The 21286-nt window shown below is 46.5% G+C and overlaps 1 protein-coding gene across 1 annotated transcript; it reads right to left on the bottom strand.

Annotated features, from left to right (window-relative positions):
- Positions 1-1419: 1419 nt before the first annotated feature.
- LOC135890958 (galectin-9-like) lies at positions 1420-19744 on the bottom strand. Its single transcript, XM_065418439.1, has 7 exons — positions 19655-19744; positions 17555-17643; positions 11913-12117; positions 11223-11342; positions 6931-6966; positions 5383-5427; positions 1420-2508 (listed from the first exon to the last, which is right to left on the bottom strand). Exons 1-6 carry the CDS (start codon positions 19691-19693, stop codon positions 5398-5400), a joined length of 519 nt encoding a protein of 172 aa, XP_065274511.1. The 5' UTR covers positions 19694-19744; the 3' UTR covers positions 1420-2508; positions 5383-5397.
- Positions 19745-21286: the final 1542 nt, after the last annotated feature.

Genomic DNA, 21286 nt, shown 5'->3' with positions numbered 1-21286 from the left:
AGCCGAGTCAAAGAGTTTTGCAGGTACTAATGTGCCTCCCACTGTCTCTGTTGGTTCTCCAGCACTTGCCTCAGCAGGGTCTGGATCCATCCCTGCCATTTGTCAGTCCCTTTCTGCAGGGACGGTAACTCTGGAGTCCAGCCTGGGAGGTTATAAGTACCCTCAGCAAAAAAGGCTTCCACATTCTGCAGCTCCATTGTCTCTTCCCTTTTTTTTTTTTTTTTTTTTTTTGCTATGGCTCTCCACACTCCCTTGTATCAGAGGGGACTGTCTTATACAGTTCTTCACAGTGCACCACAATCTCTTAACCGCCCCCGTATCAGGGGCAACTACGTGACCGCTTCCCCCACCACTTGTCACATGGTCCCAACACACCTCCCTTTGGCCAGGGAGTGACTGTAGCCTACTTCCTTACAGCCTCTTGCTGCTCACAGCTCCTGGGCTTTATACAGACCCCTCCTGTTCCTGCCCAGCTGAGCCCATTTCCAATCAGTGGCCTGCTCCTTGTCTGCTTCTTCAGGTGCAGCCTGGGTAGTTAATTGGCCTGACTTACCACTGCAACACCCTATGTCATTTCCCAGTGCCTGGCAGGGGAACCCAGGCCCACCCTCTACACTGGGTTCCAGCCAAGGGATCCTCTAACAAGCAACAAAGGTCTGCACAGTCCTACCCCTTGCTGCTGTTCCCCTGGGCTTTTTCCCACTTACCTGGCTTCCCTCTCCTAGGGGCTTGTCTACTTGGCAAGTTACTGCAGGGCAAGCCAGGTGAGAGTCTACAGCGTACCACCTTGCCGCTCAGTAACGTCCCAGGTGAATTCTGCTACGGCGCAGGGAAAGTTGCAGGACTTTAATGTGCAGCAACCTGGTGCGCTGTAGATTCAGACCCTGGCTTTCCCCACAGTAACTTGCAATGTAGACAGAATCTTTATCCATCAAGATGACAATACTCAACCTTAAGTTTGAAAGTTTTTTTTAATGAGTTCCGAAGCCAATGAAACCAACACATTTTCTCCAAATGTTTTATTATTAAGTTTAATGCACAGATCCCTGATCATTCACTTACAAAATTAAGGAAGATAACGTATCATCATAGTAAAAAGGCTTAAAACATGAAGAATGTGATCTGAACAGAAGTAAAGTTCTAGGATATAAAAAGCTTATACAAAAAGCGTGGGTTGGTATTGTAGAAATAGCAGGATTGCTAGTTAGGTTGACGTGGTTATAAAAAAAAATTAGATTCTTGATTAAGTTTCAGTATCAAATTCCCTAGTATACGGCTGATTTTAGGAGGCGTACCCAGAAGCTGACTCCATTATATAAATTGTATGTAAGATTTCATCTTTAAACCTGAACACAGGTCAGCCTAGTTCCATAGCAGTTAATAGAGCTACACCGATTTTCATCAGCTGAGACTCTTGTGCAGAACAGCACACGACTTTAGGAGCTGAAATTCACTTCTAATGTCATTATGCACCCCCTGAGTTATTGTTTTTCATGAAACATTCACTTAGAGAGGGGCCCAAACCATAACATCACATCTGAACACCCATGACCTCCGGCAGAGTGTAGCCAGTCCTCCTTTCGCTGTAAAAGACCAAACAAAAACCCCAGATCCAAATAAGCCAGAACCCTGGCAACGCTTGGATCTGGATATAAATGGTCCATGTTGGGCTCCATCCTCCATAGAACAGGTGCAGCAGGGAGTGCTTGTCCAAGCTTCCCTACATCACCAACATGCTCTAAGCTGACTCTGCAGAGAGCAGTGTGTGTGTGTGTGTCAGAGAGAGAGAATAGATTGGTCTCCATGTCCGAGGGTGTATTTGATTTAAATCAATTTAATTTAAATCATGATTTAAATCACTAGTCAGGAAGACTCGATTTAATCATGGATTTCTACATAAAAGTGCATTCTTGTTGGTTGTTATAACCTTAATACATATTCTTCACAACTCAGAGATAGATGTAGGTTTCATTTTTAGAAGGTACACACTATACATTTTTAAGTGATTTACTTTGAAAACTTTTCAGATTAGTTTTAAAGCTATATCAGAAAATGAATGATTGGTTGGTTATTTCATTTACCAAAGGTAATTGAAGCAGATATTTATGAAGTCATTGGGAGGTGAACTATCTCCAATTCAATGGGTTAATCATTAATATTTGGAGGATTTTCTTGCCATGCTGTATTAGGAGGAGAACATCACCAGATAGACATGTAAATTGTTTTATTTAACTAAGACAACAATGTTATGTATTCTGGATTTTTTTCTTCAACAGTAAACACATAATATTTTAACAAAACAAGCATATGAATTTTTGAATTTAGTTAAACATTCAAGCTTTTTAAAATCAGGTTGTTTTTGTTAAAATTGTTTATAACTAAAATAGATAAATGAAATATTTAAAAAAAACAAAAAATAAATTGACTAATTAACATGAGAAACTCAAAATATTGGCTTCTGCAGCTAACTCAGTTGTCTTCGCCTTCATTTTCCTGTTTGTTCATAATCTGGAAAAGAAAAACAAGCTTTCCTGCCTTCAGGTCCCAAACGATTTCTCAATTTGGAATGAATTAGTCCAAAGGAAGAAAATATTCTTTCTACCCCGGGAGAAGAAGCTACTGCTGTTAAAAGTGAGATTATCACTTCAACAGTCTCTGAATCCAAGTGCTTATTGACTTCCACCAGTTCACTGATGTGACTTTCTTTAAAACATCATCAGCAAACATATATTTCTTTCTTGAATGGTTCTTATTCCCAAACTGGGTCTCTTTTACGGCCTGCTGCCATTATAGGTTTTCCCTTCTAGTGAGAGAATGGTATCTCAAATCAATGAAGGCTACACTCAGAAAGACCTCAAGACTCCTGGAATATGCTGCTCAAACAGTTTCACTTTTGTTTCTACTGCCTGTTCCTCCCTTCTCACGTTTATCTCTAGACTTCTTCTCCTTGTCCAGATCTATTCTGCCCCCAACAATCTTCTATTCATTGAACTTTTTGAAACTTTGCACTTTTAGAGAGAGGTAAGGGATTGACTCTGTGTACGCAAATTTGCAGAGGGACAATAGGGTTGAGGTCTGTTATTTCTCACCTCTACATATTATTTATTTGTTTATTTATTTAGTTAAAAACATTTTTGCTGTTAACAAGCATGTTATCTCTGGAGACACAAATCCACAGTTTGAGAACTGCAAAACTAAGCATCTCTGATGGTATCTTCTAGACTGAGCACTGAGTCCCATTGGGTAGATAGAAAGATTAACCTAAATAATCTATACAGAAACCCCTGGAACCCTATAAGATTGGGTCCCTAATCCATGAACTATTTGAACTCATTTACAAAACTTTTCTTAAACATTACATGAATATATTGTCTCATACTATAGAATTAGAATTTATAATCCCTATTCCATGATGAGATCTTTGAGCTATAATGTATCTTAATTAAAACTATCTTTAGATAGGTTTTTCCTCAAAAAGCATTTTATCAAAATAATCCGATTTAAATTAAAAAAAATCTGTTTTTTATTTTATTTTTTTTAAATCATTGATTTTTATCCACCCTGCTCAAAGATGCACTCAGGAAACATGGGGGCTTCATCCTCCTCTGCCTCACACCTTGTGTAGTTATTTGCACCTGTACAAAGTGGGTGTACAAAGATGCTGCCGGCAGAGATTCTGATTTGACATCATTTTGCACTCAGATGTAGATGAATACACAAGGTGCAGGGCAGGGGAGAATCGTATTTCCTAAAGAGCACCTGGCTTTTTCCAAGAAGCTGTGAAATGCCTTAGTTTAAAAGTGAGAAACACAGTCACTGGGACAAATTTGTCCCTGGTATTATTGGAGTTTACAGCAGCGATGCATAGGGCCCAATGTCTTTTCCAAGGAAGTCTGCCCAGGATCTGTTCTATGAACTACTGTGACCCCATCCCCTTTCACTGCCTTATGAACCCTGGTGCCATATTACTTTCTCTTCCAGACCCGGGACACTTGGGGCCACATTTCTCAGTGTATTTAGGTGCCTAAAGATACAGATAGGGGCCTAATGGATTTTCAAAAACATTTACGAGTTTGGCGCCTGGAGAGACAAAGTGGACGAGGTGCTATCTCTTATTGGATGAATGTCTGTTGGTGAGAGACAAGCTTTCAAGCTATACAGAGCTGTAGGTCTGGGAAAGGTCCTCGGAGTGTCACAGCTAAATACAGGGGTGAACAGAGAGTTTAGCACAGCGGCTCTCAACCTTTCCAGACTACTGTACCCCTTTCTAGAGTCTGATGTGTCTTGTGTACCCCCAAGTTTCACTTCACTTAAAAACTGACAAAATCAGACATAAAAATGCAAAAGTGTCACAGCACACTATTCCTGAAAAATTGCTGCTTTTCTTATTTTTATCATAACATTATAAAATAAATCAATTGGAATATAAACATTGTACTTACATTTCAGTGTACAGTATACAGAGCAGTATAAACAAATCATTGTCTATGAAATTTTAGTTTGTACTGACTTTGGCAGTGCTTTTTATGTAGCCTGTTGCAAAACTAGGCAAATATCTAGATAAGTTGATGGATGCCCTGGAAGATCTCTGAGTACCCCCAAGGGTACACGTACCCCTGGTTGAGAACCACTGGTTTAGCATAAGTAGTTAGTGCATATTCTAAGGGGCCATTCAAGGTGTCCGGTTGCTTTTGAAAATCCCAGTAGGTGCCCATCTGTGGCGCTTGGCCCCGGCACACCTTTGGAAATCTGGTCCTTGGTCACTTTCAGCATGTGACTCAGCCTGCGCCCAGAATGGGGCTTGGGAGGAATAATGGCTCAAAAAGCATTTTATCAAAATAATCCAATTTAAATTTAAAAAATCCGATTTTTTTGATTTTTTTAAAAAAAGCATTGATTTTTATCCACCCTGCCATGGCCCATTCAGTCATTGGCTTCCACTTCTCTAACGAGATCATCAATCTGCACCAGTTTTTGTGACCTGACTCCTGAGAACTAGACTGAGACCCACCAAACCACACTGAGATCATTACTACTACTTTTAATTTCGCCTTTAGTTTTATTTAACTCAATCCCTCCCACCCCCACTGGAATGCCAGGTAGCAATCAAAGCATGCAGGCTCACCAGCGCAGGTGTATGGAACCTTTCCCATAAGAAAGCTGTTCCGGAGACTAATCTTTCCACTGTTGGATAACCCGGTGGGCGTTATTCTTTCCCAATGTGACAATTCAGAGAAGTCACTCCTTCTGACAGTCTTTCAGCTCTCTGAAATCACATTCTCGGCCGGAATTCTTTTTCACCTGATCTCTCAGCATTTCAGATTTAAAAAGTACCCACCTCCCCAGTGACATCAACCACAAAATAATGTTATAAAGACTTACATAAGTTTGCGGCTCCTATAGTCCAGGTGGGAAAAAAGGATTTGACTGCAAACAGAAAGGAAAGGAGAAATGATCTCACACATCTGAACAGGCAGCCGTGATAAGCAGGCAGAGTTAAAACAAAAGTGTGCTTACAAATTCCATAAGAGCCACACTTCCAATTCTTAAAGGTAACCCACTCGTTCTTTTAACTATGCCTTACTTGTGTGTATTGATTTTAAAAGTCTGTAAACCACACCAGGGTTTTTAAAGTGGGAGAGGGAGGAGGTTCCAATGACAATTTTGAAAGGGGATATAGCAAGCTCCCTATTTAGACATTTGGTTAATAAAAGCTTTCTATCTGTGCTGCCTAAAGTAGAGCCAACGAGACAAATTCTGTTCTTAGTGACACCCACGGAACCTCACGGAATTCCGAGAGCAGAGTTTTCAGAAGCGACACACAACAAAGAAAAGGGCCCAAAAGCACTAACCACTGGCCTAATTCTACTCTCCTTGACAGCAATGGAAGTTGAGGGTCCTCAGCACCTCACAGGATTGGACCCCAAGACAATCATTTCACATTAGTATCCATCCAAAAGCACCAGTCTGGAGTCTTAATATCGCACACACATGAATGAGAAGGGTACAAAAGTTGGCTGCTCTAGTTCTTCCTAAGCTTGCCTTAGCAGACCTGGAATATTGGGCTGGGCCATGTTCTGCTGTCAGTTACACTGATGTAATAAAATCCAGACTAACGCTATTCAAGCAAATTGAATTATTTTCTTCTTACATGGTGTAAAAGAGAACTCTATTTAGCCCACTGAATCAAGCAGAAAATTTTCCCTTCAATTAATACCAATGGATTTAGCATCACTATGGGCTTGTCTACACTACAGGCCAGATTGATGGGCAGCGATCAATCCAGCGGGGGTCGATTTATCGTGTCTGGTATAGACGCGATAAATTGACCGCCGATTGCTCTAGCGTCAACGAGAAGCGCAAGAGGAATCGACAGAAGAGCGTCTCCTGTCGACACACCACAGTGAAGACACCGTGGTAAGTAGATCTAAGTACGTCGACTTCAGCTACGTTATTCATGTAGCTGAAATCGCGTAACTTAGATCGATCCCCCCGCATAGTGTAGACCAGCCCTATGTGTTGATCCAGGATAGAACTGGGAAAGCTGCATTGGTCTGAAAAGCGAAAGACAATCTTGGTACTTAACAAATAAAAGAACAGCCACTAGGAGGCACTAGCAACACAGAAAACAAATGTATCTTTGTGAATGTACAAATTAACCCTGAAAAAGTCATGAAGAAAGCCCAGACAGTGATATTTTTTTCTCTCCTTTGGCAAACTGCCATTATTGTCTTTGCATGCTCTGACAATATGTTTCTTTCTGATAAAATTACTCAGAATCCTGTGGCTACTGAACAATTCTTGCTTCAGATTTTTTGTGGGGAGAAGAAATAAATATAGCTTGTCAGATTTGCTCTGTTTTCTAACTTTGGTTGATACAAGCCAACAAAAGGAACAAAGTGCAAAAAGGAAGTTAGATTAAACACTTACGATCCCAGCTGCTCTAGGACTCCAAGCACCTCGGGTCTAAATATTATGAAAAAGAAAAAATTAGTCCAAAAGGCTTGAATTAACAGTCCTGTCTGAATGGCAAAATCAGCTGACAGAAGCAATGTGGTCTAGTGATTCCAGCACCCATCTGGGAATCAGGGGACCTGGGTACACACTCTTCCACGAGCTTGATACGCAAGCTTGGGCAAATGTCAAAGGGCCAGATTCTGCCACCCTGACTCACAGTGAGAAATAGCTTATTCCATGAGTTCTGGGAACTGGGAGTACGCATGGAGTAAGGTACGGTGCTCCCCAACGTGAGCAAATATGGCCCGAATTCAAGAAAGCAACCCTGTTTATATGTTTATATAAGCATATGCTTATATCCCATTTAAGTGAAAGTGAAAGTGACGCATGTGCTTAGTAGCTTTGCTGTATTGGGGCTTTTGTTTGTGATTCCATTTCCCCGTGTTATCAACAAAGATAATACTTACAATTGCCTTCTCATCAGACCATGAGTATTTACTATTAAAAGTACTGATGCAGAAACAGTTACGTGAACTAGACAGATTGTTAGGGTAAGATACGTTGGACATATTTAGACACTCTAAGCAACAGATTTCCACACTAGTGATGACACGCACCCTCCCAGAGAACATGCTGGAATTGCATTCTCAATCCTGCTCTTCTTCCCCTAAATATTTCTGTTTAAACTGATGATTCTTTAAAAAAAAATTGTATTGTATACATATATGGTCATGAATTTTCCCGCCGTTATTATTCCAAACTAATGGTGACAGCACTGGTAGTAGACAGGTGTGGGGGTAAATACTATGAGAGTTTCCTCAATATTCCTGTGATAGTCCTTTTAATTCACTGCTAGAATCTTCAATGTGTGTCAAATAATGAGCTAGTTCTGTTTGGTAGCCCCAGTGTTCACTAGGACTAGATTGCACAATCAAAATTATTTCAACCTTGACTTAAAAAACTAGATTTGAACCAGATCCTGCACTCTTTCCCTGAATCCTCAGATGAATTCCTTGCCCAATGCAGTGGGGAAAGAGATTAAAGGCCATGAGCCAAGGGCAGCCCTGGAGTATGGAAAATTTAGCATCCATTAAAGTTCCTCGGAATTACACCTGGTTATTGTGGTACTTGATTCAGCCCAATGTCTAATTCACCAGATAAAGCAGTGAGAAGACTCTGCCCCTTCCCTTTTGCTCAAACATCAGTGGGGGGAAATCTATACACAACAGTAGGATTATTGCAAAGAAACAGGAATCATAATATGGGAAAACAATGAGGGGCTTTAGTTTTTCAATTAGGTTACAAATTAAGAATGCTCAAATGCACCTGTAAAATTTGATTCAATAAGACAATCGCTGTATATTAAATACTAACTATTCCAGATATCTTTGTGAAGGATTAAATATATGTCATATACTAGATTATGAAATATTTATGTCATTGTGCACGGTTATATTTTGCTCTGGGCATGGAAAATCTTATTATAAAAGAGGGTTTCTTAATTAAAAAAACCCCTCTAGATTCTAGTATTCTCCTAAATCATTTATATTTCCCCCCCAGCCCCACTCCCACCCCAGGAAACAGGAAACACTCAGATGTTATACAAATCAAATAATCTGGACAATTCTCCCAGAGATACCCTTAGTTGTAAGGACATTTCCACAAGAAACCGATCTTATTCATAATACTTCATACTTCTCTAAGGAATTGCACATATCCAAGGATCTCACAGTACTTTAGGAACATTAACTAATTAAGCTTCACAACACAATCCTCAGTTTACTTCACCCAGCACTCAATTACCAGCACACCAATGGCTGCAGTTTATCTGAGCACTGCCACACTGTAAAATGGCAGAGGATACCTAGAAAGTATATTGTGTCCAACTGAAAGTACAGAGAGTATTCCCGCAGGAAGAATTAATTTACCTACATTGGAATCTGGACAGGAAAGGAGGGTTCACACCCCTAACTTTTGCAAGAAGAGCCAGGATCTTTAACACAGAGAAGGGGTCAGCACCTAGGTTTCACATCTGATTTGAAAGACAGTTCTTGCAGCATCATAGCATTTATAAATGCCTGGCTGCTGTCTCTTGCTCACATACTCAGGTCAGATTGATTGCTGGAGTTGGGGTTGAGAAGGAATTTTCCCCCAGATCCGATTGGCTGCGACCTGGGCAGGGGGTCGGAAGTTGCCTTCCTCTGCAGCACAGAGTGCAGTTCACCTGCTGAGATCATCTAGGCACATCTCACCAAATTATTCCCTGTCATTGCAAGGGCCTCAGGCATTGGTGACAGTTTTGTAAAGGGACCACTGAGTGCACAAGAACACACTTTGCTTACAGTACTGCAGGCTGGGAACTTGCTGCTTTTCTCAACTATATACAGACTAACTAAACAGGAAATAAGGGAAGCATGGAGCATGGCTCAGACCATAATACTCTGAGCCAGTGGCTCTCAACCTTTCCAGACTACTGTACCCCTTTCAGGAGTCTGATTTGTGTTGCGTACCCCCAAGTTTCACCTCACTTAAAACCTATTTGCTTGCAAAATCAGACATAAAAATACAAATGTGTCACAGAACAATATTACTGAAAAATTGCCGACTTTCTCATTTTTACCATATAATTATAAAATAAATCAATTGGAATATAAATAAAGCACTTACATTTCAGTATACAGAGCAGTATAAACAAGTCATTGTCTATATGAAATTTTTGTTTCTACTCACTTTGTTAGTGCTTTTTATGTAGCCTGTTGTAAAACTAGGCAAATATTTGATGAGTTGATGTACCCCTTGGAAGATCTCTGTGGGAGTACGTGTACCCCTGGTTGAAAACCACTGCTCTGAGTAACCCAGTTAACCCCTTAATCAGGGCCGGTGCTACCATTAAGGCAAACTAGGCGGTTGCCTAGGGCGCCAAGATTTGGGGGCGCCAAAAAGCGGTGCCCCCAATTTTTTTTTTACAGCGTTCCTGGGCTGGGCTGCCGGCGGCGCGCTGACACGTGCGGCTCAGACTCCCTCTCCCAGCGCAGCGTCCGCTCCACTTCTCCCGCCTCCCAGGCTTGCGGCACCAATCAGCTGTTTGGCGCCGCAAGCCTGGGAGGGGAGAAGAATTAGAGCGGGGGCGGCGTGCTCGGGGAGGAGGCGGAGCAGAGGTGAGCTGGGGTGTGGAGCTGCCACACGACTCCCCGGGGGGGGGAGGGGAGCTGCCGCGGGGGAGGGCGCCTCAGGGCGGAGCGGGGGGCGGGGAGCTGCTGCAGGGCTCGGGGGTGGGGGTGCAAGGTGGAGGTTTCGCCTAGGGCGCGAAACTTCCTTGCACCGGCCCTGCCCTTAATGACCACTTTACTACAGGCAGTTTGGTTTCTCCCATGACACACATTTTAGTTTCCAGAGGACTAAAATGTTATGGTCTAACTAAAGTCTTTGTACTTAATACAGAGATCCCTGGGTAAAAAGTAAGGGCCTGTGATATTCAGAAGGTCAAACTGGATGATCTGATGGTCCCTTCTGGCCTTAAAAATACATGAAACAATTAAGCCTCTTCTAACCCCCTACAGAGTCATTAGTCTAGTACTGACTCAGAGATAATCAGAATCAGCGACACCACTGGTTCTTTGTAGGCACCTACAAGTTCCTTGTAGGTCTCCAATCCGACCATGGAATCCAGTCCCCTGACTTTTCATACTTAATGGGTTTATAACACAAGGTGGTCTGTCTGTAGACTCATTACTATTTCCCTGAAAGGCTTGCCTCCAGTTCAGTAAATATGGGAATACATCAGAGGATTTTTTTTTTACAAGTAAAATATTGGGTTTACGAACCAAGGGTCCAATCCTGCAAGGACCCCAATGATTCCTGAAGGACCTGAACATCCTCCTCCCACACTGAGCTCAGAGCTCACTCAGTTCACTGGCATTTTTCCCACTGTTGGTTTGGCTTAGTTGCAGTTCCATTGGTGGCAGCAAAATTGGAAGCACTAGCACAGACAGGCATTGGCTTTTTATCATCTTGGAGCATGACATGGCAATAAAAAAATACCTGCACTCTGTCCACGCTAGCGTTTTCCCCATTGTCAGTCTAACACTGGTAAAGCTCCACCATTGGGAGCACTAGTGGGGACAAGGCCGGTTTGAGATATTCAGCAACTCACAGGATGTACTCAGATTCTTACTGGATCATGCCCCAAATCTCTGCAAATACTAGAGTCTCTCCAGTTCCCTTCCTGGTTCTGAAACACAATAATACATGCAATTGGCACTTACAGCAGTATCTTGGAAGCGGATGATTGCCACATCCACACCCCCAGACACACTAAGGTGGTTCACTTTGGAAAGTGGAATCCGGTGCTTGTACTCCACGAAGTGCTTTCCATTTACAGCAACCTGCCGTGTGTAAAAAGCAGAAGTTATCCTTTTGGAATAAAGGATAATGTCTCATGCCCATAAGAAAATGTAAGGTTTTACAAAAATCTAGTGCAAACAATTTAAAATAAACCAACACTTCCCTGCAGCTTTTGCAACTGCAAAACTGCAGCACTGTGCTAGTGCCTGAGAACCCAAAAGCGAAATTCACTAGAAACTGACTAAGAACTCACGCAAAACTGACTAGTCTTTGAATTATCTAAATGGATTAAGGCCACAATCCTGTAAACACATATGCGCATGCTTAACTTTACTCATCTGAGCAGTCTCATTGAAGTCAATGGGGCTTCTCGCATGTGTAAAATTAAACATGGGCACAAGTGTTTCCAGCACCAGGGCCTAAAATGCAAAAGTAAGCACAGAGTTTTAGTCCATTCCCATTCCAATAAATGGAAAGACTCCCATTAAAGATTCCCTTTAAAAGGGAATTGTTTTAATATAACTCTTCAGATGTGAGAATGTTCCTTGATTCAGCAGAATAGCCATTTTAAAATTAATTTGCAAGTAAAATACAGTATTAAAAAAAATTACCTGGAATGAGTCGTGTTTTACCAAAACCCGAATCTCAAAGGGGTGACCTTTTAAAAAAGGCATTTCATCTTTCCTCTCCTCTCTTCCCCAATTCTGTCTTTCAAAAGTATTGCAAACCACACATCCACCCTCTTCAAATCGTGGGTTAAAATGAAAAGCAACATCAGGACTTGGGCAGGATTCACACTGAAAGTCTATCTTGAAGCTGTGAAGGAAAAAAGTACAAAGATGAACTAAACTGAGCACGGTTATGAAATCTAGGCTATGGCTACACTTGCAGATGTAGAGCGCCAGGAGTTAAACCAGCCCTCGGAGACAGCAGCAGGGAAAGCGCTGCCGTGTGTTCACACTGTCAGCTGCAAGCGCACTGGCGTAGCCACATTTGCAGCACTTGCAGTGGCATTCGGAGTGGTGCATTATGGACAGCTATCCCACAGAGCACCTCTTCCCATTCTGGTGCTGAGGCTTGTGGGACAGGAACAGGGCGGGGGAGGAGGCCATGGGGCATCCTGGATCTTGTCCCAATGCCCCATGATGCATCGCTTTGCAACCCAGCAATCCCTGTGCTTCCATCCACATTTGGCACCATCTTTCAGCGGTTTTTGTACTGTGCGCTCTGTCTTCCCTTTCGGTCTGCGGGAATGGATCCCGAACTGGTGAGGAATATACTGATGGGTCTCGCCAGTACGTCACGAATTGCAGTCGAGTTACTTCTTAAGCTACAAAGTGACAGTGAGGAGTCCGACGGTGATGTTGACCCGTTTAACGCATATGACACGAGATTGCTTGTGGCATTCACAGACATACTCACCACCATGGAACGCCACTTTTGGGCTTGGGAAACTAGCACTGAGTGGTGGGATCACATTGTCATGCAAGTCTGGGATGACGAGCAGTGGCTGCAGAACTTTCGGATGAGGAAAGCCACTTTTATTGGCCTGTGTGCTGAGCTCGCCCCCACCCCGCGCCGCAAGGACATGAGATTGAGAGCCGCCCTACCGGTGGAGAAGAGGGTAGCTATTGCAATCTGGAAGCTGGCTACTCCAGACAGCTACCGATCGGTCGCTAACCAGTTCGGAGTGGGCAAGCATACTGTTGGAATTGTGTTGATGCAAGTGTGCAGGGCCATTAATCGCATCCTGCTCAGAAGAACCATGACTCTGGGCAACGTGTGTGACATTGTGGCTGGCTTTGCACAAATGGGTTTCCCTAACTGCGGAAGGGCGATAGATGGCACGCATATTCCAATTCTGGCACCAGACCACCTAGCCGCCGAGTACATAAATCGGAAGGGGTATTTCTCGATGGTTCTCCAGGCGCTTGTGGATCACCGTGGGCGTTTCACGGACATAAACACAGGCTGGTCCGGAAAGGTGCACGACGCACGCATCTTTCGGAACACTGGCCTGTTCAGGAAGCTGCAAGCCGGGACTTTCTTCCTGGACCAGAAGATCACCATAGGGGAAGTCGAAATGCCCATTGTGATCCTTGGAGATTCCGCCTACCCTTTAATGCCATGGCTCATGAAACCGTACACACGGAGCCTTAACAGCAGCAAGGAGCAGTTCAACAACAGGCTGAGTCGGTGATCTTTGGCCGTTTAAAGGGCCGCTGGCGCTGTCTGTATGGGAAGCTGGACCTGACCGATAAGAACATCCCTATGGTTATATCCGCGTGCTGTACCCTCCATAACATTTCTGAAGGGAAGCATGGACTGCAGAGGTTCAAAGCCTGGAGGCTGAATTTCAACAGCCAGAGACCAGGGCTATTAGAGGTGCACAGCGCAGGGCTATTAGAGGTGCACAACGCAGGGTTGTAAGGATTAGGGATGCCTTGAGGGAGCAATTCGATGCTGAAAGCCACCAGTAATGTTTGGTGCCCTGCACAGGAGTGGAGTGAAGTGAAGTGGTTCCAATGCTAGTAGGCATCTGTGTTGGCTATGTATGATGCACTGACTAGCAGTGCCTGTTGCTTTCCTGGGCTATGCTATCTTTTACTTAATGCAATAAAGAATGTTTCCAAAGCCAAAAAAATCATTTATTGAAAAGAAACACAACTGCTGGAGAAACACACATGGCATGACACATCTGTGCTGTGTGGGAAGAGGAAAGGGGGCGTGGTGGGTAACAGAACAATCACAGATTTGCGTATGTCCTGTTATCATATTCAGCATTCCTGTCTGGAGCGCCATACAATGAGAGCTGCACTGCAGGCTGGCTAAAATGCATGGTGATGGGGGTTGAGTGCAGTGGGTAAAGGTCGTAGTTTGCAGGGCTGGGCGGTGAAGCTAAAGGTGTTGGAGGCAGCTGGTGGTAATAAGAAACCAGATGTTGGGGAAACTGGGTTGGCAGTGACATAGGAGTGCAAGGGAAAAGAGTTCTGGGCCAAGAGCTGCAGGGATGAGCGGGCGCGGATCTACTCCGTATGCAGTGCTCAGTAATGCTTAGGAGCCGCTCCATGGTTTGTTGCCGGCGATTTGCATTCTCCTGGCGGACCCTCCTTTAGTTTTTGATTTTCAGTAAGGGACTGCTGCATGACTTCACGCAGAAGGTCCTTCTTGCTTCTTCGCAGCCACTTCCTAAGTCTTTGCAGCTTTTCGGCCATTGATAACAAGGACAGCTGGGATCTCAAGGTTGCATCTGTAAAGCCAAAATGCAACATTTAACAGAGCAGCATTGTTAACACTAGACAGAGGAATGATTCGGCCGAACGTAAAGTCAAGCACAGTGCACACAACAGCACAAGCTGCCTGTCCCAAGGCAAGCGCACGTAACCCAAAAGAGCCCCGAAATGGTGAGTAACCACAGAGGTGGGGGGGACTGATTGTTCCAGGACTGTACTGTCCTCTGGGATCCTGTGTCTTGGGGAGAGCCAACAGCTGCAGGGGGACTCTATACTCAACACTGTCCCCACATTTTCAAGAGGATGGTTTCGTCCTGGCAGATATCTCGCTGCTGAAGGTGACCTCGGAAGCAAGGGAGGGTCTTCTGCAACAATGCGGCTTCCGTCCTGGCCCTTATGCGGCTTGCATGTGTGCAGCAGTGGTCCGCCCACCCCCCCACAGCACAGTGGTGCGGACATGTTAGCCTTACTGGAATAAGGAGAACAGTAGCTCTGCCAAGGAACCTGCGCAAGCAGATTGCCCAGCTTCTGCATGAGACCTTCAATGAGATCACTGAGGCTGATTACCATGATTTGAGAGAGTACATCAACACCCTATTCTGCATCTAGGCATGCACGCAGCCCTAACTCTTCTTTCTGCAACCCTCCTCACCCCAACATCCCACACCCAGCAGCTCCCTTTTAAAAATAAAAGCCGCTTACCGGGCACCTCCTTTGCTGTTTGTTCTTCCCCAAGCACCGTCCGCTGCGACTGGCTACCTTCCTCCTGGCTTGAAAACAGCTCCTGGCTGCATGCATCTAGGGATGCCGGGCCGTCCTCTGCCTCTGGGCCCCCCTCCTCCTCAGCACCCTCGCTCCTGCTTTCCTTCTCCTGCCTTGTTGCACTCTGGGCTGCCACGGCCTCTGAAGTGTCCATGGTGCTCTTCGCAGTGGAGGTGGGGTCGCCCCCAAGTATCTCGTCCAGCTCTTTGTAGAACTGGCAGGTCGTGGGGGCAGCACCGGAGCGGCGGTTTGCCTCCTGCACTTGTGGTAGGCATTCTGCAGCTCCTTCACTTTAACCCTGCATTGCAGTGCGTCCCGGTCATGGCCCCTTTCTATCATGGCCCTTGATATCTGCCCGTAGGTATCGTAATTCCTACGGCTACAGTGCAGCTAGGACTGGACAGCTTCCTCCGCCCATACCCTGATGAGGTTCAGCACCTCACCATTGCTCCATACTGGGGATCGCTTGGCGCGTGGAGGCATGGTCACCCAGAAAGATGCGCTGAGAGCACTCCATGCCTGCTGAGCAAACAGGAAGGGGACTTTCAAAATTACCAAAGAATTTAAAGGGTGGGTCTGGTGGTTGGTCACCTGAGGGCAGGGCAGTAGAATTCAAAGTGATGACCAGAGTGGCTAGAACAGGCATTGTGGGACACTTCCTGGAGGCCGATCAGAGCACATTCATAGACCAGGGTGTCCACACTGGCACCGCGGCACTCCAACAGGGGCGCGGCAAGCTCTATGCTTCTCATGGAGGTGGATTACCAGGGGCACTCCAGCTGCGGAGTCCGGGCGCTCTACGTCCCTTACCAGAGTGGACACCTCAGGAGTTATGGCGCCCGGGGCTGATTTAATGCGCTCTAACTTGCAAGTGTAGCCAACCCCCCAGTGTGCTTTCACTGGTATCCAAAATAGTCTTTATGGAGGCGTCTGCTCCCTCTCAAAGATGTCTCTTCTGTCATTACAACATTTCTGCACAGCAAATCTAAAGCAACATAGTAACTTATGATCACAAACTAGTCTATTGTGAAAACAAACAACAAGTGTTCAGACTTAGTAGCTAAGCTTAGTAGTTAACTGATTTTATCCTGCTGAAAACCAACTAAGGTTATGATCCTCCAAACACTTAATTCTGGGCAGAGACTTTTTTACCACGACTGGTCCCACTGAAGTTATTGGAATTAATCATAATGTTTAGGACTATTCCCAGTAGTAAATATTTGTAAGATCAGGGCTCAAACAAACAACTTGAATATTTACAATGCATGTTTCAACGCTACTGAGCCTATTGAGATATTTCCAGTGTTTTAACCGACCTTCCTTCTGAGGTAACTGCGTGACGGGCACATTATTAAGATTGGAACTGTTTATTGTTGCGATAGCACATCTCTCAAAGGTGCATTTCCTATAGTATCAATTATAGTAACATCAGGCCTGATCGTGCAAACCCTATCCCTTCTTGTAGTCCTGCTGATTTAAAGTAGTAAAAATTACTCAAGAGAGTAGCAGCTTGAAGGACCAGGCTCTTATTGGGAGACTAGGTTGGAGGAGACAAAGGGATGTTTTGGTTGCACTATTTTCATAAAGGAACCTAAAACTAATAATGTGACTAGTTTATGTTCTACCAAAAGGTGTGAACTCTAACTTGCCTTTTTAAAGCCCCAATTCAGGAAGGTACTTAATCTCAAATATTCCTCTGAACAGAGATGGGATTACTCATGTGTTTAAGGTTCAGCAAGTGCTTTACTGAATTGGGGATTATATTCTGTATGCATTAAAGATGGTCAGCAGAAAGAGTACTGTATTGCAGTGACGTTAGTTGTATGTCTAAATCCAGTAATGCATACACATTCACCTACAGTATTTGTGCATAAAATCTTTATATCTCTGGACACCAACGAGACAGAGAATATCAATTCTATGACACATATAGACTCTGATGGCCTGATCCAGGAACTCAAAATGCTTTCGAATTTGGATCTCTGAGCTGTCAGCAATGCACAGTTCACCATCTTTTCATACCTGATCTCTGCACGCTCTCAAAGCCGTATCCGAATGACTCTGTGTCAACAGATTAGAACTGGATCAGTATTTCTGGGAATGGGGGAAACTTTAGCACAGACAAATTCCTCTGAGTCACTAGAGCTAACCTCCTAACCTCTTCCTGGTCATGCTCCAGGGAGTGGAAACATTCCAAGATTCTCAACAGTTGATTTTAGGCACAGGAGTGGAGCAGCCGTATCCCTACAAGCACACACCTGTCACATGTAGGATGAACAGTTCCACTGATGATAACCATCAATCCATCACGAAGACCGCCAAGAATAGGGCCAGTAAATGGGAGAGACTGGGGAATAGAAAGAAAGCAACACAGTGAACATTAGAGGGTACAATATTTAAACCACTTTTCTAATCCTGAATCGGTGTTCATCTCCCATTCATCTGGCTGTGGCTTTAGATTCCTCCACCTGACAAGTCACTACAATTCCAGCCTGATGAACTGAAGTCAATATGCCACAAAATTTCTCTCTGAGGACTGTTCCTAAAGAGCAGGACTTGCTGTGTACGGGCACGACCCTCACAGTCCAGCTCCATAAGATGAAACAGCCAAAGCTCAGTCGATCCGAGTGGTAACAGTCAGCATTCCTTCCTGCCAGGCAGTGTGGCCTGGTGGACAGAATAATGGATTGGTTCAGGAGACCAGGGATCAACTCTCAGCTCTGCCCCCAGCCTGCTGGGTGACCTCAGACAAGTCACTTCCCCTCCCTCTGCCTCAGTTTCTCCATCTGTAAACGCGACAAGAAAGCCGCTCACAGCTTGGGTTGTCAGACTGGGGTGGTTCATGGTTGGGGGCTCCAGCTAGAGCCTGGCTGCCCACCAGGGTCCCGGCTCCGCACTCCCAGCAAGGCTGCTGCCTGAGCTCCCCACTCCCATCTGGGCTGTGCCTGCCTGGCTCCTCACTCCTAGCTCTGAGCCCGGCTGCACCGGGCAGCTCCCATGCTCCCGACGAGCAACATGGAGCTAAGAACCCAGGGCAGCTGTGCTTGGATCGGGGAGCCAAGAGCCCAGGGGCAGCTAAATACAGGGGTGAACAGAGAGTTTAGCACAGCGGCTCTCAACCTCTCCAGACTACTGTACCCCTTTCTAGAGTCTGATGTGTTTTGTGTACCTACAAGTTTCACCTCACTTAAAAACTTACAAAATAGGACATAAAATGCAAGTGTCACAGCACACTATTCCTGAAAAATTGCTGACTTTCTCATTTTTATCATAACTTTATAAAATAAATCAATTGGAATATAAATATTATACTTACATTTCAGTGTCTAGCATACGGAGCAGTATAAACAAATCATTGTCTATGAAATTTTAGTTTGTACTGACTTTGGCAGTGCTTTTTATGTAGCCTGTTGCAAAACTAGGCAAATATCTAGATGAGTTGATGGACCCCGGGGAAGATCTCTGAGTACCCCCAAGGGTACACGTATCCCTGGTTGAGAACCACTGGTTTGGCATAAGTCGTTAGCGCATATTGTAAGGGGCCATTCAAGGTGTCCGGTTGCTTTTGAAAATCCCACTAGGTGCCCATCTGTGGCGCTTGGCCCCGGCACACCTTTGGAAATCTGGTCCTTGGTCACTTTCAGCATATGACTCAGCCTATGCCACAGGGGCTTGGGAGGAGTAATGGCTCCCAACTCAGGCAGGGGAGGAGCAACTTGGGGATAACAGAGAAACCCAAGAAACATTTCAGCTGCTACAAAATGGGGGTGGGAGGAGGGGACAAGAAATAACTCTTCCTGATTTCTCCCCTGATCTCTCTCCTGCCCCCCCACCCCAGCCAACCCCAGGGGTCCCTCTCCCTGTACTCCCCCCCGCCCCAGCCAAGCCCGGGGGTCCCTCTCCCTGTGCCCCCCATGTCTCAGCCAAGCCCAGGGGTCCCTCTCCCTGTACCCCCCCGCCCCAGCCAAGCCCGGGGGTCCCTCTCCCTGTACCCCCCCCCGCCCCAGCCAAGCCCAGGTGTCCCTCTCCCTGTGCCCCCCCCTGCCCCAGCCAAGCCCAGGGGTCCCTCTCCCTGTACCCCCCCCCTGCCCCAGCCAAGCCCAGGGGTCCCTCTCCCTGTACCCCCCCGCCCCAGCCAAGCCCGGGGGTCCCTCTCCCTGTACCCGCCCCCCGCCCCAGCCAAGCCCAGGTGTCCCTCTCCCTGTGCCCCACCCTGCCCCAGCCAAGCCCGGGGGTCCCTCTCCCTGTGCCCCCCCCTGCCCCAGCCAAGCCCGGGGGTCCCTCTCCCTGTGCCCCCCCCGACCCAGCCAAGCCCAGGGGTCCCTCTCCCTGTACCCCCGCCCTTGAGAGAGACTCACCGGCTTGGAATAGGGCGCCAGCTGCCCGCTGTCGGCCATGGGAGCGACTGGAGCAGACGCGAAGCCCGACGGACGGAGCCTTTATCCCCCGTATTAGCAGAAGTGGGAGAGAAACTGAAAGTGAGAGCGGCGGAGCCAGGAGAAGCGGCGGCGGGGAAGGGGCGCAGGCGGGAGCTGGGGGAGGAGGGGCAGGCTGGGAGGGAGGGGGGAGGCAGGGGAAGGGGCGCAGGCGGGGGGTGAAGGCAGGAGCTGGGGGAGCAGGCTGAGGGGGCACAGGCAGGGAGGGGTGTTGTACAGGCTGGAGGGGAGACAGGCAGGGGAGGGGATGCAGGCGGGGGTGGTACACAGGCTGAGGGGGCGCAGGTGGGGGAGGGGGCACAGGCGGGGAGGGGTGTTGTGCAGGTGGGGGAGGAGGGGCGCAGGCGGGGAGGGGTGTTGTGCAGGTTGTGGGGAGAGGGGAGCAGGCAGGGGAAGGGGGTGGTACAGGCTGAGGGGAGGAGGGGAGCAGGCAGGGGAAGGGGGTTGTACAGGCTGGGGCGGGGGGGGGGGAGTGCACCAATGCAGCCGGGTACGGGGGGGTCTGAGGAGCACATGCAGGTGGGTGATCACAGGCAGGGGAGAAGGGGCACAGGGATGGAGAAGTGAGAGCGAGTAGTTGCTGACAAGGTGGTGTGGGGCAGGCGCCGGGACTGGAGTTAATGTAATTAGGACACATACCATAAGTAGTACCAGCATAGGAAACGGGCGCAAGATGGGACCCACACTCACAGTGTTGGGCCATGTCAGAAGAGCGGAGAGAAACAATGGCAAATCATTTGCTTTACAAAGGGCACGAGGAGGGAGAATTACCCTCCAAAACACAGCGCGCTGGGTGGAGGACTCTGTGTCCCTGCTGGCCACTGCTAACGCACAAGAGGGTGAACGGTGTTGCCAGTTGAGCAGGCCACATGGACATGAAGAGTTAAATGTCCAGCAACTGTATGTATTTGAATCCAGAGGTTGCTTCTGTTCTGGGAATTGAATAAGTAAGACTGGGGAAGGAAAGACTCGGATGCACCGGACTACAGGATTGTGCAATAAGTTGGTGGACTATCAGGGATGGTCTAGACAGTATTTGGTCCTGCCATGTGGGCAGGGGACTGGACTCGATGACCTCTCGAGGTCCCTTCCAGTCCTAGAATCTATGAATCTATGAATCTATGACTCTCGAAACGTAAGCCTGGCAACCTGAGCTTCAGCTGTGTCCACATGGCAAAATGAGTGGCCTCGGACCCAGGCCCGTATCTGTGGGCAAGTCTGCAGGCCTGAGAGGTTTCTGGTGCAAGTCAGAAGATTTTTTTTGTGGACAGTAGGTGAGTTAGGGCTTAAACCTGAGTCTGAGCTAGAGTGACCAGATGTCCCGTTTTTATAGGGACAGTCCAGTTTTTTGGGACTTTTTCTTATATAGGCGCCTATTACCCACCCACCCCGTCCCGTTTTTTGATAGTTGCTATCTGGTCACCCTAGTCTGAGCCAAGGTTTACTATGCAGTGCAGACGGACCCACAGAGGTTTGGCCTGTAGGGTATGTCTACATTGCAGCTGGGCGCGAGCCTCCAGGCTGGGTAGAGAGACTTGCACTGGTGGGGCTCCA

This window comes from Emys orbicularis, chromosome 17, assembly GCF_028017835.1.
Source record: "Emys orbicularis isolate rEmyOrb1 chromosome 17, rEmyOrb1.hap1, whole genome shotgun sequence".
Classification (NCBI taxonomy): Eukaryota; Metazoa; Chordata; order Testudines; family Emydidae; genus Emys; species Emys orbicularis.
Note: the sequence above shows the minus strand (reverse complement) of the source record. Positions and strands in the feature narration are given on the sequence as shown.

Coding starts and splice junctions, on each gene's coding strand:
- LOC135890958 (XM_065418439.1), bottom strand. CDS start 19,693: ATGGCCGACAGCGGGCAGCTGGCGCCCTATTCCAAGCCG. Junction 17,644..19,654: donor TGGCGCCCTATTCCAAGCCG/GTGAGTCTCTCT, acceptor TCTATTCCCCAG/TCTCTCCCATTTACTGGCCC. Junction 12,118..17,554: donor GTTCATCCTACATGTGACAG/GTGTGTGCTTGT, acceptor TTTCCTTCACAG/CTTCAAGATAGACTTTCAGT.